General features: G+C 34.5%; 1 protein-coding gene across 4 annotated transcripts in view; it reads left to right on the forward strand.

Annotated features, from left to right (window-relative positions):
* The window catches only part of TOGARAM1 (TOG array regulator of axonemal microtubules 1), a 68,465-nt gene that overhangs the window by 14,155 nt on the left and 28,207 nt on the right, over nucleotides 1-26,103 (forward strand). For 2 of the 4 annotated variants that reach the window (XM_019751712.2, XM_074328185.1), the window contains exons 2-8: nucleotides 2,127-2,283; nucleotides 4,874-5,008; nucleotides 10,881-11,186; nucleotides 12,348-12,610; nucleotides 13,783-14,015; nucleotides 16,992-17,092; nucleotides 23,522-23,674. In XM_019751712.2, coding sequence (XP_019607271.2) covers nucleotides 2,127-2,283; nucleotides 4,874-5,008; nucleotides 10,881-11,186; nucleotides 12,348-12,610; nucleotides 13,783-14,015; nucleotides 16,992-17,092; nucleotides 23,522-23,674 — 1,348 coding nt within the window. The remainder of the gene's footprint in view (nucleotides 1-2,126; nucleotides 2,284-4,873; nucleotides 5,009-10,880; nucleotides 11,187-12,347; nucleotides 12,611-13,782; nucleotides 14,016-16,991; nucleotides 17,093-23,521; nucleotides 23,675-26,103) is intronic. The other 2 variants (XM_019751713.2, XM_019751714.2) reach the window with 1 other exon arrangement.

Below are 26,103 nucleotides of genomic sequence, written 5' to 3' on the forward strand. Positions count from 1 at the left end.
GGTATTTTGTACAGGTTCAATAAAGGTAGGAGTGTAGGTGGTTTCTGAGAGCATTAGCTATTAAAAGGTCCTTTCCTTATAATTTGCTACTAACTCTACCAAAATACAATTAAATTATTTTTGTCTTCTGAGACCCCTTGACAAAAGCTGAAATGAAATGCACTAGGTAAAAGCATCTTTTTATGAAAATTATACAAGGAATCAAATACAAAGATTAAGGGATAATAAAAAGCAAGATTAAAATAGTAGGTAAGAGTATATGAATTTCAAATCATTGCTAATATTAAGTGTCAAACTTGTCTAACACTTTAATTTACTATAATTCTAAGGAATTAAATGAATTAAATTTTTAGGTATTAACTTCAAAGACCAAAATCTCAGTCTCTGTGTTTCTAAGATTCACAAGGTGCTCTAAACAGACTGCTTCATGTTTTGTAAATTGAATTCATTACTCTTTCAAAGTATATCTGTGCTTTTCTCTTTTACTCAACCTCACTTTTCTTTCCCTTATTCATTGAGTAAAGGTTAAGCTTATCCTGATGAAAAATCATTTGAGTACTTTTAAGAGAGACCAAAAAGGCCGCTCATATTGATAATAATTGGTGTGTCCTATAGTCTGGTTTCAAATACCTGCAGAATATTCTATAGCAAAATTTAATCCCTGACTGACTTCTCCTAGATTCTTGCAAATTCCACACGTACACACACATTCTCCAGTACTACCATAGCTCACTTTATCCTTTTCACCACTAGTTGTCTCTGGCTTAGAGACTAATGTTCTGTTCTCTAAGCAGAAATTAACTACATAGTAATCTAATATAAAATGTATTCCATACTGGAGAATTATTTCTGACTTCCTCACTATTTTAACTATGTTAGTATGTCTTTAAATGTATCTAATCAGAAGTTGATTGTAATTGGTTTCATTTTTATTCCATCGTGTCCTTCTAATACTGACTGTATAATCAGTCAGCAATTATAATATTAGATTTTGAGAAAGTAAAGTCATGCTTTTTCATCTGGGGTACTCTTTTTTTCCTCATCAGTATTTTCTGGGTTAATTTGTGAAGGAGTTAACAGATTTAACACAAAATGTAATAAAGAATAACAAGTTCCCTAAGATATATCTGGTAGTTTATAGTCTTTTAATTGTCAAGTAGCTAAAAAGTTTTCAAGTAGACATCACTTTAATTTTATTGTATTTCAATGCAGTTTGATAATTGGCAAATTTTGCAAAGAAGCTTTACTGAGAAGGCTTATAGTTCATCATATGCCTTGATTTAATTGTGTCTGTAAGCTCTAAATAAATATATAGACAGTAAGTATAATTTCTTGTCTGTTCACTGAATTTTTAAAATCTTCTATAGCCGTGTTGAATGTGAAGTGATCCAGGACAAATGAGGTTGTTACTGATGAAGAATTCTGAACACTTGAATTACGCTCTCATTTAGTTCTTTAACTGTGATTAGGTATAACTTGAAATTTCAATGCGGGCACTTTTGTACCTTAAGGATCAAAAGAGGGTATATGAAAAAAGAACTGGAAACTATAAAGTACTCTCTATATATAAAGTACTGTGTACTTTGTTATAACTGAAAGACCTATCATAGGAAAATATTTTAAGGGAACCGTGACCATATATACATTTACATTTGGGCTGCAGATTATGAATAATAAATCTGCTTCAGTAAGAACAGTAGAGTAGGATGCTTGTTGGTTCAGTGACCTTCACTTGACATTTATTGTCTAATGCTGAAACACAGCTGGCAACTGGCATAGGGTGATGGGCTATGCTGCTGAACCAAAATGTTCTTTGCTCTATTCAAGTTGTTGTTTCACTCTTTCTCTTATTTTTATTCTTTCCTTCCTAGCTGCCAGATGTGTTACTGGAGGAAGGCAAAGTACAGAAAAGATTTGGGGTGAAGTAGTAAGAAAGAGGGAAAAAATGGTATTTCTATCATAGAACGGAAAATACTGTTAGTGCACTATGCTGTATATGGATGTTTATTTGTATCATATATTTGATTAATTTTTTCTTTGAATTTCATAATTTCATATATTTCACAATCTCTCATTTATTACAAGTAGACAGCACAAACTTACTAACTTATTGTTCTGTTCTATAGTTTTCAGCATACGATTTCATCCCATCTGCAAAATTAAAGCCCTCCCAAGGAATGCCAGTCAATGACGATTTATGTTTTAGCAGAAAAAGAGTGTCAAGAAACTTATTTCAGAACAGTCGGGATTTTAACTCAGATTCTCTTCCAGTATGTGCTGCTGGTAAGTAACTGGTGCAGGTAATGGACATGTTGGAATAAGTTAAAGATTTCTCTAAACTTCTTAGTTCATTGAAGGGCTCATGGAACTTGGAATCTAGTAAACAATTCAGATTCAATAAATATTTGTGAAAGATCTGATAAGAACGGATGCTTTGGCATACATTGTGTCGTAAGACCCTAGAAGGGCTTCTCACAAAAACCCTTTACGTCCTAATGTAAGTCAGTATTTGCTTATTCAAAAATCTGTATTTCCCTTCTGTGTATCAGGAACTTTGCTAAGTACTGGGGATGTAGCAGTCAACAAAAGAGGGAAAACTTTCTGCCTAATAGATGTTGCATTCTATTGGGGGCAAATCAGACATTAAATAAATGCAAAAAAAAAAAAAAATAGGTTAGATGGTGATAAATGCTATGGAGAAAAATAAAACAGAGAAGAGGAATATGAAGGGAGGGCTATTTTAGATAATATGGTGAAAGAAGACCATATTCAGAAAGGAATATTTGAAGCAAACCACATAGATATCAAGAGAGAAGAGCAAATAATTCCAGGAAGAGGCAACAGTAAGTGCAGAGTATGGGACATGTTTGAGAAGGATCAACAAGGCTAGTAACTCTGGACTGAAATGAGTAAGGGGAAGAGAAGGAGAAAATGAAATTAAAGAGATATTAGGAGTCTTTTATTTATAAGTCTTCGTGGGCTATTGAATGAACTTTGGCTTTTACTCTGAGTGAAGAACATCTTGAGGAAAGCAGTAACATCAGTTACCTTACGTTTTCCAGGCTTGTCTTGGATTTACAAAACTCGAGGAAAGAGGTTGGACAAGGGTGGAAACGGAGTCTGTTGTAATAATCCAGGCTAGAGTTAATGGAGGCTGTGACCAGGAAGTGGTGAATGTAGTGAAAAGTGTGTGGGTTCTGATTGTATGTCATAGGTAGAGTTCATAGGATTTGTTGATATGATTGGGGGCGGGGGGAGAGAAGAATGCTTTAGGGCTTTTTGGCCAGAGCAACTGGAAAGATGTTTAATTGCTAAACACGTTACAGAAAGTAAATATTACGATAATTTAGAGGACATGGTCATTGTCACGGGCCATATCAGTTACAAAAGGTGTTGAAGAGAAGATAGTAATTGAACTGCATCTTTTTTGGATGTATATGGTACTTGTACAAGTAGTTAGAGGGGAGATAGGAGGCAAGCAAAAGCTTACATCAAGAATGGCCTTGAGATAGTCTGGGAGCTTTGTAAAGACTAGATTCATTTTAGATGGCCAAAGGTAAATTGGGATATGGGGAACCCCTATGTGCTGTGCTTAAAAAGTTGAGCTCATACTTATAAGCTATAGGTAGCTAATGGAAATTTTTTCATTGAGGAAATTTTTCATTGAGTTTGTCATGGATGTTAACATTTATTTAATATCCAAATGATGTCATTTACTGTAATTTGGCTGTGAGTTTGGACACAATGTTTAGAAAACATTGTTAACCCTAGGAGAACTTATAGATATTTATGAAGTAATATTCCATAATATTTTCATATAAAAACAAAGTGTTGTAATGATTGTGTAGGTTAATGTTTATTTAATAAATAAATGCAAGAGAAAAATAAGTGAAGGAAGATACCCACTTATACTCATGTCATTAGAACTCCATACCATTACTTTGGATTTTTATAAGGCTCATGTTTTCTGTAGCTCTGAGAAGCTCTTAACATAGTAGTACAGATTTTAAATAACTGGGTGATAAGACAACATATAACCTAATGCTAGATTGGATGATACAAATTGTAAGTACTATAGGTATTTGAGAAAGGAAAAGACCATAGGTATTGAAGTGATTTACAAAACTCGAGGAAAGAGGTTGGACTTGAGCTGGACTTTAAAGAAGGGAAGGCAATGAGGCAAGGACTATTGCAGGGAGGGAGAAAGTATAACCAAAGCATAGAGGTGAGAATTAACTTAGAAGATGTCCAGAACATGAAGAATAAAAGGGCTTGAAATCACAGGGGAAGGATTTTTAAAATCATAGAATTTCAGAACTACAAGGGATCAACTCATTTTATAGATGAATAAACTGAATGCCAGAAAGGTCATTCCTACCTTCTTTCATTCAGGGTTATTCTCCTGCCCAGGAATAACCTTAACCAGCCACAGGAAAGGGACAGCAATCTGGGAAATACACTGGATAAGCTATGTGAATGCTGTGTTGCATGTCAGGAAAGAAGCTAGAAGCATTCTACAGTAGAACTTTCTGGGTAGTGTGTATACGATAAACACTAGGAAGAAGGAAAGGCAGGTCTGGAGAACATTCCATGGGAAGAGAAGGGAGTGTGTGGGAAAAAAACTGCCTTTGTCTGTATTTGTCAATATACTTTCCTCTGTACTTTACCAGCCTATTTTCTGTCCTTTAACACCTATCACTAATCAGATCTGCCAGTAGCAAAAATTTTATCCCTTTCATGCCTGCCTGGCTCACTGTCCATATACTTCTATATTTATTCCTACACAAAGGACTCCAACATTTATGAAACTAGATGTGTTCATGAAATAAAGCTAATTTTTACTTTTATGTTTTTCTCTTTCTTCCTTCCAAAGGCACTACTGGGACTCATCAGACAAATCTTTCTGGAAAATGTGGACACCTTGGATTTTCACACATACGTGGTAAAACTGGAAGTGTGGATTCTGACTTACAGTACCTGGGGACAACCAACAGTCATCAAGATAAAGGTTTAAATTCCACATTTATGTGGATACAATGATTTATAAATACTATGTGGGGTTCCCAAATCTAGCTTATGTGTTATTTTGTGTAATTATATTTGTCACAAAAAGACATGTTATATTTTCAGTAAAAAATTTTAATAATTTTTTTATAATTGTTAACACTAAAACGTAACATTTTGTAATCTTGATATAAATATGACTGATTAAAATTAGAGTTTAGAAACTCATGGTGGAGATGAACATTATCCATTAAGGAGTACTGTGTTAGCAGAAGACAATTATTTTCCATAACAGTTTTAAACTTTAAGGCTATTTAGAATTTATTATGTCCCCTGTTAGGAACCATAACTTCCTGACTAGCTATCTTTTCAGATATCTTATACGTCCATAAGATACAGAACAAAAGAAAGGGTTTGAGCCTGTCAGACGTGAATTTTGGATTTGAAGAGATTTCTTAATTTTCCATGCTAATTAATAGCTTTATCAATTATTATTTAGAGATAGGATTAAATGAAATATTTCTAGAAATATTTTAATTTTTGTTACATATCCTTTACTAAAATATTTTGAGTGATAAGAGATGTACTTCTATCAGTGTTTGTTGATGAAAAAGTAATGCTTTTGTGAGGGGTGTAAATGTCTAGCTATTACATTGTTTTGTACACCGGAAACTTTTAAAAAAAAGTAATGCTCATTTGAAATTAGTAAAGATTATTTAGTTAATATCGCACTTGTATTTTAGCCACCCTTTCCTCCATCTACGCCAAGGGCCATAAGACGCCATAAAGTTTTTCTTTGTGGTGTTATTCCCAGTAAAATAATCCATCTTTCTTAATGATACAAGTATTTTGTAACTCTTGACTAGTTACCTTTGGGACTCATAACGAGGAAAAGCGAAGAGGACTCTGTGCTTAGCCTGTTCGGATTTACGATGTCCCTAAATGATTACATTACCTTTGAAGACTACCTTCACTCTCGGCTTAATCAGATCTTTGTAGTGCATCTGATTTTCTATAACCTCAGAATACCTGTTAGAGCAGCTACTAAAGGGATATCATGTTCTTCTAGAGTCAAGATTTAACTAAACAGTAGGTTATACATTAAAAATTCTGTCAGGACCACCAACTCAGCTAACATTCTCCATGGGTTTCTGAAGGACCTGGGGTATGAATGCCAGATGCCAAATCATCTAGAAGTTCCCATCCCAGTTTTAACTGCTGCAGTGATCCACACCAAATGTTGGAAATGTTGGTATATTTTATTGTATTCCATTGGTTCTACTTATATGGATAAAAAGATCGGATGTTTGATTTCTTTGTAGGAAATATTTTTAAATTTCTTAATAAAAGGAATGTATATGAGACACTGACATGGAAACATCCAAATCTATTAATAGAACACTGTCATTGAAATCAGGAAACTGAAAGTTTCCATTCTGTATGTAATTTGTGACCACCGTAGTCTATTTTCCACCCAAGAAAGATTTAGATAGAAGTAGAGATTCTAACCATGTCAGATATGAATTAAAAGGAAATGATATATAATATACATAGTTGTTTAAGTTTTCTGAAGAATATTGTATTTGTTAGGGATACATAAGCTAGGTCTTTTGTCATGGAAAGTCTTCAAAAAAAGCATTGAAGGAAAATTTAAGGGAATCCCTAAAAGGTTACAAGTACACTTTTATATATTAGTTGTGCCCCAAAAAGGGAAGGTCAATAAAAGGCAAAAAAAAAAGTAATAGAGAAAAAATGCAATTAATAGGGAGCACAAAATAAGATGTTAGAATTAAAACCATCAGTAGTTACCATAAGTATAAATGGACCGAACTTACCATTTAAATAACTGGTAATCAGATGTTATTTTATTTTTTAAAATTCAAGTGCTATTTTTAAGAGTCACACCTAAAATACATCAAAACAGAGTGGGAGAAACTAAAGCATGGAAAACATACGGCAGTCCCTCATATCCATGCTTTTGATTTCTGCAGTTTCAGTTACCACCCCAGTCAACCTTGATCTGGAAATACTAAGTGGAAAATTCCAGAAATAATTCATAAGTTTTCAAATAGGTGCCATTCTGAGTATTGTGATGAAATCTCAAGCTGTCTCACTTGTCCCATCCAGGACTGTGAATCATCCCTTTGTCCAATGTATCCACACTGCATAAACTACCCACCCACTGGTCACTTAGTAGCCATCTTGGTTATCAGGTTGACTGTTGAGGTATTGCAGTGTTTGTGTTCAAGTACCTCTTATTTTACTCAATACTGGCCCCAAAGCGCAACAGTAGTGATGCTGGCAATTTGGATATTCCATAGAGAAGCTGTACATTGCTTCCTTTAAGTGAAAGGTGAGCACAATATAATAAGATATTTTGAGAGAGAGAGACCACATTCACGTAACTTTTATTACAGTACATTGTTATAAACATCCTACTTTATTAGTTGTTAATGTCTTACTGTGCTTAATTTATAAATTAAACTAGAACTTGTTATGTATGTGTAGGAAAAAACATAGTATATGCAGGGTTCAGTACTATTTGTGGTTTCAGGCATCCGCTGGGGGTCTTGGAACATATCCCTCATGATAAGGGGGTAACTACTATACTCGGCAACTACCAAAGCAGGTATAAAAATATTGATGTTAAGGAAAATATTCCTACTAAAGCTAAAAACATTGTTAGGTCTAAAGGGGTCATTATAATGAAAAGTGAACAATTCACTAAGAAGATAAGACTTTTCTAAAATATGTGTACATATATGAGTGTGTATAAGTATATATATGTGTGTGTGTGTGTGTAATTTGACAAAATTACAAGGAGAAAATTAACAAATCTATGGATGTTAGTAGAAAATTGTAATAAGATAAATAAGTTTGGGATTACATGATACAGAATATTTGAATAATGCAATTAATAAGTTTGTAAAAGTTGTCTCAGAAATAGAAAAACTGAATAGACCTATAATGATTAAAGGAATTTTAGATTTATGATTTTACCCACAAACACAAACAAAAAGTCCTAGGCCAGATGGTTTTCATAGTGTCCTGTCAAAACTTTAGAGCAGTGGTAAATCCTATCTTATACAGAGAAAGAGAATTAAGGAAAAAAGAAGCCTCCTTAATTCATTTTATGAAATGAATATAACCGTAATACCATGACCAGATATAGTCAATAAATAAAGAAAAATAAATGGGGGTGGCCGGTTAGCTCAATTGATTAGAGCGTGGTGCTAATAACACCAAGGTTGCCGGTTCGATCCCCACATGGGCCGCTGTGAGCTGCGCCCTCCTTAAAAAGAAGAAAAATAAATGACAGTCTAGTCTCACTTTTATGAAAGAGTCCTAAAGTATTAGCAAACCATGTCTAGCAATGTATTCTTAAAATGTGTATGTTATATACTACATCTAAGTAGCAGTTTTCCAGAAAAACCTGTTTTAACCTTATCAGATACGTAGGAGAAAAGTTATATAATTATGTCAATAGATGTAGTAAAAGTGATTGAAAAAAATTCAAAATCCATGCATAATTATAAACTCATAACAACCCAAGAATAACTTCCTTAACCTGATTAATGATATCTATTCATACCTATAGCAAATATACTTAGTAGTAAAATCTTAGAATTCACTTTAAAGTCACGAACAAGACACAGATGCTCACTGTTACCACTGCTATTGAGCATTTACGTACTAACTCCTCTAATATTTATTGAGAACCGGACACTGTTCTAGAATCTAAAGATCAAAATCTAGTAGAGGAGAAGAAATGAGCAGTAAGAATGGAAGTAAGTGTTGTAAAGAAAAATTAGGCAGTATAAGGGGACAAAATGTGACAGGGAAGGCCTTTCTGAAGTGATGGCATTTAAACAGAAACCTGAATGAAGTGAAGCGGTGAGCCACGTGGATATCTGGAGAAAGAACATTCCAGGCAGAGAGAACGACACAGTACAAATGCTCCAAGGTAGGACCATTTTTGGCTTTGGGGAGAAATAGCAAGGTAGTCAGAGGAATGACTGAAGGGAAGAATAATTACAGGAGATACCATGTGGCCTTGTGGGGCATGGTGAGGATCAGGGATTTCATTCTGGTGGGATAGGAAGTCTTTGGAGGTGTTTGAGGAGAGAAATAGTGTGATCTGACTGCCTTTTAAAAGGATCAGAGCTGCTATGTAGAGAACAGGCTTGGAGGAGTGGGGTGGGGTGCAAAGCAAATCAGTTAGGAAGTTATGGCAGAAGTAGTAAAAGGGAGAGATGACATGGCTTGGATTAGAGAGGGAGCAATGAAAGTGATGAAAAGTGGTTGAATTCTGATATACAGCATAGCCGAAAGTTTGGAAACATAGTTAACATTATGTTACACGTATATTAACGTATCATGGAGAAGCCATTTATTCTGTATTCACCTGTTTCCAGACTTAGTGATCACCCTGTGTTGCTAATGAGATTTGCTAATTGGATTAGGTGTGAAGTTTAAGAGAAGAGAGGAGTCAAGGATAAGTCTAATGCTGGTGGCCTGAGCAATTTGTAGAGCAGAGCTGCTATTTACCAAGAGGAAGAGGAAGATTAGGAGAAGAGCAGATTTGATTGGGAAATCAGGTTTTGTTTTGGACATGTAAAGTTTGGGATATCTTTCTCTTTAGAGAAGATGTCAAGTGGCATTTTGATGTTGAGTCTGGAGTTGAAGGGAAAAATCAGTCCTAAAAATTTGGGAGTCATTGTATTACCTATCTAGGGAGTACCTAGCTCAAAATTAAAAGTATAAATTTGAAGAGGAAAAAACAGAAATTGTCATTATTCCCAGATGAAACAACGCAATTTAGTGGTTAAGAGCACATACTTGGGCCAGAGTGCCTGGGTTTATATCCCAGTTTTATAATTTCCTAGTGTGTGACTTTTAGCAATTTACTTATTATCCCTCTGCATTTTTAATCCGTAAAATAGGAATAGTACCTACCCCCATTATGTATTAAATTAGTTAATACTTATAAAGTGCTTAGAACACCAATTGGCACATAGTAAGCACTCAATAAACTAACTCTCGTTATCATCATAGTCATCACAATCATTATTATTATTATTATCAGTGTTCGATTATCTACATAGAAAATCTTAAAGGATATACAGAACACTATTAAAATATTAAATAATTTAGCAAGGTTGCCAGAATATAAAGCTGAATAAAGTTCCTAGAGAGTAGGAAATTTCAGGAAATGTCGTTTTTAAGAATGATATTATAGTATCAACAAAATTTGTAAAAATCTGGAAATCTAACAAAAGATTTGCATATCCTTTATCATGAAAGCTAAAATACTTTTTTAGAGACAGAAAAGGAGACCTGAATAAAAGAGATCTCATATTTTTAAACAAGGAGATTCCATATCAGGAAAATGACAGTTATGGCCAGATTAATCTGTCAATTCAATGTCATTTGAACCAAAATCCCAGCAGGATCCTTTTCAGAGCCTGACAGGCTGATTCTGAAATACACATGAAAGAATGGAGGGCCAGGAATGGCCTAGGTAATTTAAAGAAGATCAGAATGAAAGGGGACTTATCCTGTCAGATAGAATGATTAGAAATAAAACATTGTAATAGGTACAGACAAATAGACTAATGGAACCACTAAGAAGCATCTAAGAATAGTCTCAATATATAGGAGATTTATAGATGAAAGGGAAAGAATGGACAGTTCAAAAAGTGGCACTGGGAAAATTGCACTTTATATACAGAAATATTAAATTAGATCTTTACTTCACACCATACAAAAATATAAATGCCAGATCAAATAAAAACCTTAATGTTAAAAGCAAAAATCCTAAAACTCTTGAAAGTTGTATATATATAAATAACATATTCTCTTTTGTTTCATTACAGTGTGTGCTAGCCTAAATTTTGGCAGTAAGACACAGCAAACATTTGGTAGTCAAACAGAACGTACTTCGTCATATCCTGGTCCAAATCCAAGTCCAGCAGCCTTCATCCTTCCATCCTATCCTCTCTCATCACCTCGAACTAGCCCAAAGCACACATCTCTTACTGTATCTCCAAAGAAGTCTCAAGATAATTCTGTCAATTTCTCAAATTCCTGGCCTCTTAAAAGCTTTGAAGGACTGTCAAAGCCAAGTCCTCAGAAAAAGCTTGTCAGCCAAAAATCATCTGGCCCCACAGGAAGAAATGATGGTAAAAATTAATATTTTGTTCAAATTTATTCGTATGTTTGAATTATTATTTTTATGTTAGGATTGTTAGATCTTTAGAAGCTGGTAAATTGCATTTTATTTCTGTGCATTAGTAAATATTTTGAAAAATATTTAACTTTGTTAAATAGATCAAATGTGTAATATAAAATTCAGTTGAAATTGTCATTTCTTTTTTTGCTGATGTTGCCAGTTCAGAATCCTTTTTCAGAACTAGGCAAATAATCCTTTTTCAGAACTAGGGATGGAAACATAAACAGCCTGAGAGCCTAACAAATTTTAGCTTTACAAATATAAAATATCATTTACATGTTTACTGTAATTAATATCTAGTATTCATTTAACGTTTATTGAATGTTTAGCATATGTTAAAATTATTTTGATGGGTTTTCTATTATTTGTTTTTAGCTAAAATATTCTTAACAATAGCTCACTCCAAAATCGTGAAATTAGCATATATATTTAATCAAGACAGATTCAGTCTCAAAATAAAGTCTGTTAAAGGCACTCCCTGTGTCCCATATGCTTTCCTGTCCCCAGCCTCTGAGGTATGATGTTCCACCTGTAAACTATCCCACAACACTAATTTTAGTTTATAACCAACCATAAGGTCACTTTACTGCATAGTCAGTTAATTTTATCACTTTCTGTTAGCACTGAGCATTCATGCCCTTCTATTAATTTCTTTCTATATTTGTCTTTCCTACAAGATGAAATATTGTACTGAAAGCTGAGACATTATTCAGCTTGTCCTCCCCAGTGACCAGTATTACTGCTTTGCATATAGGAGTCCTTCAAATGTTGCTTACATGGTTAAATCAAGCCAGAAAAGTAGCCCTTGTAGCTTATTATGGACTGTACCATGCAAATATTAGTCATGGTGGTATGTATAAAGATAGAAACTTAATTGGTATATAATTTTTAAAATTTATTACGAAAGGCCTTGGGGTGGCTCATTTTTGTTACATTTGTTTAAAGGACACTGATACGTTTATTTTATCTCAATTTAAGTAGTAATATTTATTTCTAGTAGAAAATCATGTGCTTTTTAATTTAAAAACACTATATTCCAAACACTTGTGATTATAACATCCACTTCTCTGAAATTTTTTTTTAATAAGTAAAATGCATATTTTTCATACAGGAGAAAATTCTCAGGAAAAACCTTCTTCAGCTCAGCTTATACCTGCCTTGGTGAGATCACCATCTTGCCGACGAGGCCTGAATGGAACCAAGCCTGTCCCTCCCATACCAAGAGGAATCAGCCTTTTGCCTGATAAAGCTGATTTAAGCACAGTAGGACCCAAAAAGAAAGAGCCTGATGATATTTGGAAGAGTGAAAAAGATACTCTTACAATTGATCTTTCAGAATTAAATATCAGGGATAAAGATTTGGATCAAGAAGAGGTTAGAACCAAATATCATTTTTAATAATTTTAAAATGCTTGTAATTTTCTATAATATAGTGCCTTTATTTAAGGAAAAATCAAGTACTTTTTAATACTATACCATCTTTTCTTGTTTATAAACATATTTCACATTCATATTATAGAAAATGGAATCTTTAGTGAAGTACTAGGAAGAAAATTCTTCAAACCAAATCCCACTACCCAGAATACTTTACTGTTAACATTCTAATGTGTTTCCATCAAGTGTTTCTTCTATGCATATATTGTTCCTTTTTTAAAAGTAAGAATAATAGAGCAATATGTATGCTCTTGCAGTAACTCCTCCCAAATGAACAGTGTGTTATTTTTTTTTAAATAAATGAAACATAATATAGTTCCCTACCCATTCTTGAGCATGTCCCTTGTGCATACGAGTATGTGCAAATTTATTTATGTTTATGAAATTGAGATCATATTGGATACTCATCTTTGAAACCTCAGTCACTCCATGCATACTATAAAAATGTACTGCCAATATGATAACTCTGTACATACTACTTATGCCAGAGAAGGAATATGGCTGCTGTATTACTTTGGGTTCAGAACACCATTTTCATAGATGTTTCCTTTTTATTATTTCAATTAGCTTAGTTTCAGGGTTTAAAAAGTGTTTAAATATGTAAAGTGAAACATTCAGTGTTGATATGCTATGATCTTATTTTAACAGATTTTTAAGATATAAGTATCATGTACAGATTACTGGATGTGAACTTTAAATTTTAGAAAACTGATTACGTTTTGCTGAACTACTCATAGAACTTCTAAAGAGCCAGATAAGCACACAACTGACCTAAGATTAGTTGGACCTCTGTAACTTTAACTCACTTTGCTTTCTACCATCTGATTCAATGATTCATTTATTAATCAAATTATTGCAATATATTAGTCATTGTGCCCAGTGCTAGAAATACCATGGTGAATAATAGCTTGAGATCCTTCCTCTTAAGGGGTTTATAAATACCTAAGTGATGAAATCACATACTATTTATACTATGTACAGATATGTTAACATCCATCTTATTAGTACTGGATTGAAGGGTGGCTAGCTAGAGTTAATGGATATTAAAATCCAAGGATAACTTTTACTAATATAATTATTTTTTAAAGTTTATTGTTTTTGTTTTTTCTTAGATGCAGAGCTCTCTTAGGTCCCTGCGTAACAGTGCAGCTAAGAAAAGAGCAAAACTGAGTGGTAGTACTTCTGATCTGGAAAGCCCTGATTCTGCAATGAAGCTTGACTTAACTGTGGACTCGCCGTCCCGATCTTCCTCACCAAACATCAGCTCTTACAGCGAAAGTGGAGTTTACAGCCAAGAGTCACTGACTTCTTCTCTGTCTACAACTCCCCAGGGGAAGAGAATAATGTATTTTACCTTTTAGCATGTTGAATGAATGCTAATCTGTAACTTGTAGTCCGAAGCCCTAATATCATATCAGAAAAAAAACCTTCAAAATGATTTATTTTCTAGTTCTTTAAATGTTGAAATACAGTGGTACCTCAGTTTTCGAACGTAATCCACAAGCTCTGAAACATTCAAAAGCTGCCAACAGCTAGGTCTCAAGATCTTGCACTCGGGAAGCTGTGTGACATATTTGACTTCTGAGTCGTGTTAAAAAACCGAAGCATTTACTTCCAGTTTACGGCATTCATAAACCAAAATGTTCGTCAACAGAGATGTTCGAAAACCGAGGTACTATTGTACATTTAAAAGACAATAGAAAAGTTTACACTTAATACCTTGCTTGGCTTTGGCTTGGGATTGGGGTGGAGAGAGAGAATACGTACAATCCCAAGTGTAATCTAGAGCACCTAAATCAATACGTAGGAAGTCTGTTCCCCAAGCCCCAGTTGTTCTTTTGCCTTAGATTTGTCCTACTATTCTTTGTTCATGGCCTCTTTTCAGGATCATGGACTCTTTAGCAGTTGACCTGTAGCTTTTATCATTGCTTTTGTTTAAAACTTAGCACCAGTTTCCTCTAATTTATGGATGAACCCCACCAAACTGTTACTCTACTGTTTCTTATATTTTGTTACTCCGTTATTTTATGGAAACTTAGGACTCCATGCCATAGCTTTCACAGCCCTCTCAGTAGACTCCTTACAGCAGTAGAGCTGGAATTAGAGTCCTGCCCACCCCTCACTGACAGAATATTTTCCAGAAAGCAATTTGACAAACTTTTCCGGAGTACCTCAATAAACTTAGAAGTCTTATGCAGTAAACTTGATTTCTGAGAATCTGTAATCCTAGGATTTAGGGAATTCCTTCTAAAATAAATTTAGACAGAAAGCAAAGAGTAGAATTGCTAGGCCATAGGAGAGATGTACATTTAACTTTTTAAGTAACTGCTAAACAGTTTTCTAAGATGCTCGTGCAATTTTACACTCCCACCAGCAGTGTTCCAGCTGTTTCACATACTTATTAACATGTGGTGTTGTCAGTCTTTTCAATTTTGATTTTACTTTCCTTTGATTTTTGTCCTGAACCATGTTTACATATAGCTGTTAGAAGTAAATTTTTAAAATTAAATTTATTTAGAGCCTCTAATAATTTAGGTAAATAGAGATTGTATAATCAAAGGAGAGATGGTTTTCGTTTAACTTTAATGAAAAAGGGTGTTTTATTTCAGCAGGTCATAGAATTAAACCAAATTTTTGTGTCCCATTGTGAGAGGTTTTTCTCATCCCATGATTTCCTTCTCCACATTTTAAATTTAAATAGCTTATTTTACAGTTGGAGTTTTTGTTCTTACTGGAAATTCCTTTGTTGTAATTACCTAGGTAGACTAATGCAGTATTTTTACAAAATAAATTTGGAATGGGTCTGTGGGCTGATGAAGTAACTATTTTACCAGACATTAATTAAATTACCAGACATTTAAAATATATATATTTATCTTTATTTTTTTTTAATTTATTGGGATGACAATTGTTAGTAAAATTACATAGATTTCAGGTGTACAATTCTGTATTACATCATCTATAAATCCCATTGTGTGTTCACCACCCAGAGTCAGTTCTCCTTCCATCACCATATATTTGATCCCCCTTATCCTCATCTCCCACCCCCCACCCCCTTACCCTCTGGTAACCACTAATCTATTGTCTGTGTCTATGAGTTTTTGTTTCTCATTTGTTTGTCTTGTTCTTTTGTTGTTTTTCAATGAAATCATGTGGTTCTCTATATATATTTATCTTTTTCACCTAAAGTCCTTCCCTTATCTTTTATGAATGAGAGATTTTATATTATACACTCCTACAGTTGCAAGGTTCTGTAAGTAATTTGCAACCCAGTTGGGAAGAAAACTTCATTTGATACTATAACATTTAGAATTCAATATTCCCTATATTGTCTCATGGAGATATTCTCTTCAGATATTGAACTCTGTGAGAAGGGAGTTCAACATATCCTCGTTTATGGATTGAATTACCTTTAATGAATTCAGTATTTCCACATTTAAGTTTAATAGCTTTAGAGTAATTTTTCTCAACCAGTTTGCATTCCGCCTTAAGAATCATGGCCAAAGAAAGCTACTAAGGAGGGGTTTGATCCCTAATTAGGTTGGGGAGGAAAAATTATTGAGAACCATTCTTCTAGAGACTGAAGTATTTTCTTTTATCCAAGTCAAATATACTGAGTATAAATGTAAACTTACAGTATATCTATTCTAGAGAAAATACTCTTAAAATATTTAACAATGATTTCTCACGAGGCCAGTTAACAAATAATGCCTACCCAGTGCCTAAGAATTGTACTCCTTTGTGGAATCTCTTTTTTGTAATATCTATCATTGGACTTACTGACATCACACAATTAGTGATGTAAAACATTTTCCTCCCAGTGAGTTAACATTCCTCAGTGGGCTTTCTCTGTGAAACAAGGCCTAGAAGCACTTATAAAATCAGGCAAGTACAGCAAATGATAGTCCAAGGAGAAAGTGGCATTGACTAAACTCACTTGCTGCTGATCTCTTATTGGTGATATCGTCCAGTCTCTATTTTTATATGGTATATGAAGGTAGATAGTATATTAGATAATTTGAATCATTTGACTTAGTTTCAAAATGGATTCTCTTTGAATTAGTTGTTTTTTTGACCCAACAAAAGATTATACGGCACAAGTTGGAGTCTTCAATGCCTTTGGCAATCGTGTCGTGAATAATTAAGAAATAAAGGTTGGAAATTCAAAATGTGAACTAGGAATACCAATAAAAAATATTCTTGTCCATAGTTTTTCATACTTGTTGCTGCCTAAGTTTAGAGAGTATATAGAGTGTGATATAAGCGTATTGAACAGCTCTCAATCTTAAATGTTTATTGAAATTCCTTTGTTTCATTGTAGGTCAGACATATTTCCAACATTTGGAGCCAAACCTTGTCCAACAAGGCATTCTTCTGCAAAGAACAAAATCGCTCAGATAGCAGAACAGAGCCCCAGTGCAGGTATTCTATGACTATTTTGTAAATATGATTTATGGAAAGAATGATTTGTAAATGGTGTCAAAAATGATAATGGATGCGTTTCAGAGTTAGAATTTTTGTAGTTACCAATTAAGACTAATCATCATTTTAACTCCTTAAAAAGACATTTTGGCCAGAATAAAAACTGTATGATTTTTGGAAGAAAAAATATTTACCTGAATAATCTCCCTTTAAGCCCATAGGTATACCTATGCCTCGCTCCCATACCCAGACATTTAGACTTGAGTGATATGGAATGAGACCTGGCCATCAGAATTTTGAAGGCTCTCCAGGGAATTCTAATATGCAGCTTAGTTTGAGACCCGCTGGGCACCACAAAAGATAATTTCTTTAAAAAAAACAACAATTTAATTAGTAGTTAAGTGCATGTGTATTTTGTGTTTAAAATTTGTGAACTAACCTGGAAGTTTTTAATTCATAACATTCCTTTTCACAAAAAAAACTTATGAGTAATGAGTTAAAAAAGTATTTGGATTATGATCCATTTAGATTGGGAATTGCATGTTGTTCTTCTTTATGATTAGTAAAACTTTTGAATTATGAATGAGTTTTAACAAATTGGGATACGATATTTATTTTCATATGATCTCAGTGTAAAAGTCCTCACAACTTGGAGGCTACTTTACCTTACATCATAATTATGTTCCTTCAAAGCTGTGTGTATATCTAATTGTTTGCTAAGATTTTTAATTTCTTGCTACTAAGTATGTATTAAATTCATCTCATTTTAATTCCCACTATCACTCTTACTCATTTCTTACCTACTTAGCCTCCTAAGATTTCTCTCCAGCTTCAGTCTCATTCACTTACAATCCATTTCCCACAATGCAAATCTGACTGTATTGTCCCGCATATATTTATTCAGGACATTCTTCCATAATCTGGCCCCTGCCTACTTCTCCAGCCTCATTTTTTACTACCCTTTTTGTATTGTGTGCCCCAGTTACATCAGATGACCTTCAGTACCATTTCCTAGCTCTTTGCAGTGGTACATACTATTTCTCATGGATGAAATCTGGAATTTACATCACACCCCACTCAGCTGTGAACACAGCTCAGTTTCGTTCTCTGGGAAAACTTCCCCTATTCATAAACAAAATTGATTATTATTTTGTGATATCATTCATTTTGCACTGACATCTTTATACTGGTCTCTCAGTTTTACTGTTTTGGATTCTCAGATTCTTGATACCCAGAGATTATTTACCTCTGATTCCCTACCAAGTTCCTGTCATAATCATGAATGCCAAGCTCAGCAATGTGTGCCTGGTGTACTGGCCTCCACAGAGGTAGCATTCAATAAAGAGATGTACTCTACCAGGCACAGAAAGACAGTGTTTAAGTGCTTTGGAGTCTGAAATACCCTGGAATGCCAACTTGATATTTAATAACCATAGTCATGAGCTATGCAAGTTACTTAACTGCTTTGAAGCTCAGTTTCCTCTTCTGATAATATAAATCCTAGGAAGGATAGTGAAGATTTAGGTATAAAACATACATAAAGCACCCAGTGCGAGTGGGCACTTGGAATCTGTTCCCCTAAAGGGAAAGACACAAAGAAATATAATATATAAACTTATTCTTTAATCCTTTTTTAAGCATGATCATCCTAATAAATTATTTATAACTGTACAAATATTTATATAAGGTTGAAGAGACATGTTATTGCTAGGTTGTACCTAGTTAATAAAAATGGAGCCCTCTTTTTGGAAGAATATCTTTGGAATTAGAAAAGAACAGACTTGAAAAACCTAGATTTGAATTTCTCTCTGACCCTAGTCGTATGACCTTGTGAGTCACTTAACTTTTGTTAGATTGACAGCTCTTACAACAGTGCATACTACATAACATATGCAATATCCAGTGTTTCCCAAAGTTGTCTAGCATTCAGTGGTTCTCAAACTTGCCTAATCCTAGGAATCACCAGAGTTGCATGTAACATACAGATTCTGGGGACTTACCCTCACACTTGGTGAATCTTCAGGGTTAGAAATCTCTACATATTTTTTTTAAATTTAAAAAAAAATTTTTTTTAATTAGGGAATATTGGGGAACAGTGAGTTTTTCCAGGACCCATCAGATCCATGTCAAGTCGTTCTCAATCTAGTTGTGGAGGGCGCTGCTCAGCTCCATGTCAAGTCATTTTCAATCTAGTTGTGGAGGGCGCAGCTCACTGGCCCATGGAAATCGAACCGGCAACCTTGGTGTTACGAGCACTGTGCTCTAACCACTGAGCAAACCGGCTGCCCTGAAATCTATTTTTTAACAAGTAACTTAGGTATTTTTAGGATCAAGTTTTAGAAGCACTATTAATTAATTCACTGTAAGATATTCTTGGTTAAATGTAATACGCTCTCAAAATGCAAAGTTGCTAATGGTTTCATATTTTATAAACTTGGGTTTATATTTTTGTTTATGTGGGACGGGGTTTGCTCTTTTTTCAGTAAGCAAATGACCCCTACAAGTTTATTATTTAATTGGTAAAATGTGAAAATGATAATGCTCAGAATAAAGAATATCTGAAGAACAAAACAAAAATTATTATGTAAAAACTATAAATCTAATCTATCTTTGCAATGGCATTTCTAATAAATATTTCCACGTATATTCATTACACCACTATCTATTATAGCACATTGTGCTAAATTTCCTGAATGATGTTATAGTGAACTTTTTCCTCTACTATTAGATTAGTATCACCTATTCATTTTTTGCTTTTTTAATTGAGATATAATTGATATACATTGTATTAGTTTCAGGTATATAACATAATGAATTAATATTTGTATATGTTGCGAAATGATCACCACAAGTCTAGTTAACATTCATCACCACACAGTTACAGAATTTTTTTTCTTCTGATGAGAACTTTTAAGCTTTACTCTTTTTAGCAACTTTCAACTATGTGGTACCGTATTATTAACTATAGTTGCCATGCTGTACATAACATCTTTTTTTTTTTTTTAAAGATTTTATTGGGGAAGGGGAACAGGACTTTATTGGGGAACAGTGTGTACTTCCAGGACTTTTTTTTTTTCCAAGTCAGGTTGTTGTCCTTTCAATCTTAGTTGTGGAGGGGGCCTTTTAGCTTCAAGTTGTTATCCTTTCAGTCTTAGTTGTGGAGGGCGCAACTCAGCTCCAGGTCCAATTGCCGTTTTCTAGTTGCAGGGGGCGCAGCCCACCATCCCTTGCGGGAGTCGAGGAATTGAACTGGCAACCTTGTGGTTGAGAGCCCGTGCTCCAACCAACTGAGCCATCTGGGAGGCAGCTCAGCTCAAGGTGCCTTGTCCAATCTTAGTTGCAGGGGGCGAAGCCCACCATCCCTTGCGGGACTGGAGGAGTTGAACCAGCAACCTTGTGGTTGAGAGCCCACTGGCCCATGTGGGAATCGAACTGGCAGCCTTCGGAGTTAGGAGCATGGAGCTCTAACTGCCTGAGCCACCGGGCTGGCCCCCTGTACATAACATCTTAATGATTTACTTATTTTATAGCTGGAGGTTTGTACCTTTGACTCCTTTCACTCATTTGGCCCACCCCCCACCTCTGGCAACCAACCTTCTGATATGCCTATGAGCTTTTTTTTTTTTTCGATTCCACATATAAGTGAGACATGGTATTTGTCTTTTTCTGTCTGTCTTCACTTAGCCCTCAAGGTTTATCCATGATATTGCAAATGGCAAGATTTTCTTTTTTATGGATGAATACTATTCTATTGTGTATCTATATCACCTCTTCTTTATCCATTCATCCATAAATAGACACTTAAGTTGTTTCCATATCTTGGTTTTGTAAATAATGCTTCAGTGAATGTGGGGGTGCAGAGATCTTCTCAAATTAGTGGTTTTGTTTTCTTTGGATGTATTCGCAGAAGTGGAATTGCTGGTTCATAACGTAGTTCTATTTTTAATTTTTTGAGAAGCCTCCATACTGTTTTCCATAGTGGCTGCACTAATTTACATTCCCACCAACAGTGAACAAGGGTTCCCTTTTCTCCACATCCTCGCCAACACTTATTTCTTATCTTTTGGATAATAGTTGTGAGGTGATAATATCATTGTGATTTGACTTGCCTTTCTCTGATGATTAGTGATGTTGAGCATCTTTTCATGTACCTGTTGGCCATCTTTATGTCTTCTTTGGGAAAATTTCTATTCAGATCTGCCCATGTTTTTATTGGATTATTCGGTTTTTTTGCTGTTGAGTTATATGAGGTTTTTAAATATATTTTGGATATTAACTCCTGATTTGCAAATATTTCTCCCATTCTGTAAGTTGCTTTTTCATTTTGTTGATGGTTTCCTTGGCTGTGCAAAAGCTTTTTGGTTAGATATAATCCCCCTTACTTATTTTTGCTTTTGTTGCCTTTGCTTTCGGTGTCAAATCCAAAAACAATCAGTGCCAAGACCGATGTCAGGGAGCTTATCGCCTAATCCACTTGAGTTCATTTTTGTGTATTTTGTAAGGTAATGGTCCAGCTTCATTTTTTTTGCATGTAGCTGTCCAGTTTTCCCAACACCGATTATTGCAGAGACTGTCCTTTCTCCACTGTAAATTTTTGGCTCCTTTGTTGTAAATGAATTGACCATATAGGCATAGGTTTATTTCTGGGCTCTCTGTTCTGTTTCATTGGTTTATATGTCTGTTTTTATGCCAGTGCCATGCTGTTTTGATTATTATAGCCTTGTAATACAGTTTGAAATTGGAGTGTGATGCTAAAAGGTTTGTCAGTTTTATTTAACTTTTAAACAACAAGCTCTTAGTTTCAATGACTAGTCTCACCTATTAATAGAAAGCATTTCCACTCAGAGCCAGTGTCTTTATGAGGCTTACTTTATGAATTATCAAAACTAAGAAGAATTTAGAAAGATATCCATGTTACTCCTGGAAGTTCTCTATCATTTAATATCAGAAATTTTTATTTTTCTATTTTTTCATCAAAATTTGTTAGGGTGACAACGGTTAGTAAAGTTACATTGTTTTTAAGTGTACAATTCTGTAATACATCATCTATATATCACATTGTGTGTTAACACGCAGAGTCAGTTCTTCCATCACCACATATTTGACCCCCTTTACCCTCATCTATCACCCCCTCCCCCCTTACCCTCTGGTAACCACTAAACTATTGTCTGTGTCTATGAGTTTTGTTTCTTCATGTGTTTGTCTTGTTTCTTTGTTGCTTTCAGTTTTATATCCCACATACCAGTGAAGTCATATGGTACTGGACTTTTTCTGTCTGACTTATTTCACTCAGCATTACAATCTCAAGATCCATCCATGCTGTTGCAAGTGGCACTTTTCTTATGGCAGAGGAGTGTTCAGATATTTTTAAAATCATTCTCTATGAACTGGCTTAATGCCCTTTACAGCCCTGTCTAGCCAAGCTTCTACCAGCCACCTCCTTTCCTCATTATCCTGTTTTTATTAAAATGACCAAAAGCAAATTATATTTCATTATTACTACTTAATGGTTTACATAGGAGATATATATATATATAACTGGATGGTGAATCAAATATATATTGCCTAGGATTTTCCATTTAGGAGACATTTTGTGGTTTTCACAGCTGCAAAATACTAGTATAGGTGGTCAGTTTAAACTTTGAAACATATAGATTAACTTTTGGTTTTTGTTAAAAGGAGATCTGCATTATGGTTTCGATTTATTTTTAATTAGGAATGTAACATTTGGGTATTTGAAATATGCTAGATACTGTGCTAAGCCCTGTACATGTATTTTCTTCGTTTCATTTTTACGGCAATTGTGAAAGAGGTACTACTGTTATCCCCATTTTACAAATAAGGATAAGTGTCTTCCCAGGTTCTGTCAGTGGTTTAAGTGACAATGCTACGATTTAGAGACAGGAAGCAAGAGTCCAGATTCTGAGCTCTTGTCACTATGTAGTTTACTGTCTCACCAGACAAACCAGGATAGACCCATTACACGAAATTGGGAGAAAAGAGAGAAATGAAGACTATAGGCATCTCTCAAGACACAGATTAAAAATTCTAGATTAAAATTTTTTTATTTTTGCTGTAAAGTTTAAAATGTCATTTAAACATTAAATGTCATATTTTTAAAATATATACATTTGATTATCTTTTTCAAACATTGAGTTTTGTATTTCATTATAATTTTAAAGCCTGTTTTATAAAATGTTGGTGTATAGTTTATAATGAATATTTTTATCTGCTAGTAAAATCAAAAACTATTACAGAATTTAAAATAAGATAAAACTTTTAAAATTACTATAATGTTATAATTTCTACTGTTTTGTTAGACATTTTTAAAAGGCTACAAGGCAAGATAGATTTAGAGGGAGAGATATGTACTTCTCATAAGATTACATAAATCATTCAAATAAATATTTTATGTATTTTATTTCATAGGGATTATAACATCCAATGTAAGCATAATTGGTCAACGTATGAACTATGGGTTTGGATGTGGTGATTTTGAAGATGATAGGTCACATGACATTTCACCTAGTGTTTTAAAAGCACAAAATAAGGAATACCCAAGACATTATAAGCATACAAAAGGTTAGTAAATTTCATGACAAGTTTAATTTTTAAGATTGACTGTCTCTAAATCAGAGTCCTCCCTAGAGCGTGCCAATAAAGAAATATTAATTAAGAAGTCTCAGTTTTGAGATTTTTCTTCTTATCCTTCCGCTGATATGTTGTTTAATTTTGTCAAGTGGAACACACAGGTTCACGTATTGTCAAGTGGAACACACAGGCTGATAGGCTTTCCTGAGCAGCCAGTGCGTAGAAGTGACAGCCCTGCAGGTTTAAAAGTAGGGAATCCCTCCTGACGTCTTCTCCCAGGATGCATGTACTCACGCATGCACGCATTTTGTTTATAAGACATTTTACCAATAAAATGCGGTGGAGAACTCATGTAAGTAAATGACTCCCAGATGCCTACTTAGGTTGTAACTAGGGAGTAAACTGAAAACAGGAATATATTTCCCTGTGGTGGAACATGGGAAGGCTTCTTTGTTATCACTAACCATTGTTAACAATTTACATTTTTTATTTTTTGTAACTTAGTAGCAAGTAGCACCTCTGTGACTGCTCTGTCCATTTTTTTCAGATTTCCTATTATAGTTGTATTTTAAATTCTCCCTTAGGGCAAAGAGGAAGTGATTTTAAAGGATATAAATATTTAAATAAAATTAGAAGTTACCTGTATCTAAGCATTGTAATCATCCAGTAAGTATAAGGAGCTGTCATTTTTGTGTGTGTAGGAACTATGGTTGTAATAAGGTCAAATTTTGTTATTTCTGATCATCTTAAGTCATATGTGTAAGCAATCAGGCATTCTAGGACATGTATATTTTTTGTGGAAATAGATTAAGAGTGAACTTGGTTACAAACCTATCTTGCTTTTGTTTTTGGTGGGTTTTTTTTGTGTAAATTGCTTAAAATGTAATCCATAATGTAATTCAATATCTAATGAGAGATCAGTTCATTGTTTTTATAAAAGAGAATAACAAGGTATTTTCATATTTACTTATATATTTTATTTCTCATGTAAAGAAAATCATGTAAAAATATACTTTTCTTCCTAAGGGTAATTCATACTCTAACATACTTTCAAATTTTTCTTTTTTAAAATTATTTTGAAATAATGGCTGAATATGTTCATTCACTTCTAGTGGCATCCTTTTTTGGACAGCAAAATCATAAAAATATTTCTGTCTTTTGACCAGCAGTTAATTCTGCTCCAGAAAATTCCTCCACACTCACCATCCAACTCTAAATCAACCAGGTAGTAGAGCTCTCTGGTCAACAAAAATAAACATGTTCAAAACTAAACTTCCTTTCCAGACCTGCTCCTCTTCCTTTGTTATCCATTTTTGTTAATAGCATCAGCATTTTCCCAGCAATGCAGACTTAAATCTTTAGAGTCATCTTCTTACTCTCCAAGTTCAGTCAGTGACCCATCGTCCCAGTTCTTCTCAGTTTAATTTGGGCCTTCATTACCAGTTTTCTGGATAATTACAGAAACCTTCTGATAAGACATCTGGCCTCTTATTTTCATTCCTTTTTAATCCAGGCTACATACTCTTTCAGAATTATCCTTCTTAAGTATAGTCATCTTCTCTTGTATACTCAAGGCCTCGAGTGGTTCCCTGTTTCTCACAGAATAGATTTTCTACCCTGAGGCTTAATTTTTCAGACGTTTAATAAGATTGCCTTAGCTTAACTTTTTTTTTTTTTTAAACATTTTATTGGGGAAGGGGAACAGAACTTTATTGGGCAACAGTGTGTACTTCCAGGACTTTTTCCAAGTCAAGTTGTTGTCCTTTCAATTGTAGTTGTGGAGGGCGCAGCTCAGCTCCAGGTCCAGTTGCCATTGTTAGTTGCAGGGGGCATAACCCACCATCCCTTGCGGGAGTAGAGGAGTCGAACCGGCAGCCTTTGGCGCTAGGAGCACGGAGCTCCAACCGCCTGAGCCACCTGGCCGGCCCTAGCTTAACTTTCTTGCATTACCTCTTACTATACCACTTTTCATGCCCAGTGCTCTAGCATTTTGTTTGTTTGTTTGTTTGTTTGTTTTTTGTTAAGGAGAGCGCAGCTCACAGTGGCCCATGCGGGAATCAAACCGGCAACCTTGGTGTTATTAGCACCACGCTCTAACCAATTGAGCTAACCAACCACCCCTCTAGCATTCTTAATACTAGTAGTTTTCTTAGTTGGCATGTGTAGTCTGCCTAAATGCCCTTTCCCAATCTTAATGTGTCCACATCATGTCTACTTTTTGAATACTGGTTTAAAAGCCATTCCTTTAGAAAGCTTTCCCCACTTTCAGGGTCTGGATGGAGTAGGATGAGATACTTAAAAGTAAACATACTGTTATCTTTATAGCACTATTATGCTTAGTATACAAAGATTTTCAGTGCCACATGTTAAAGGAATGAAATGGTGATGAGCCAACCAAAGCTAATAGTGTAGTCTTGGGC

Source organism: Rhinolophus sinicus, linkage group LG03 (assembly GCF_036562045.2).
Source record: "Rhinolophus sinicus isolate RSC01 linkage group LG03, ASM3656204v1, whole genome shotgun sequence".
Lineage (NCBI taxonomy): Eukaryota > Metazoa > Chordata > Mammalia > Chiroptera > Rhinolophidae > Rhinolophus > Rhinolophus sinicus.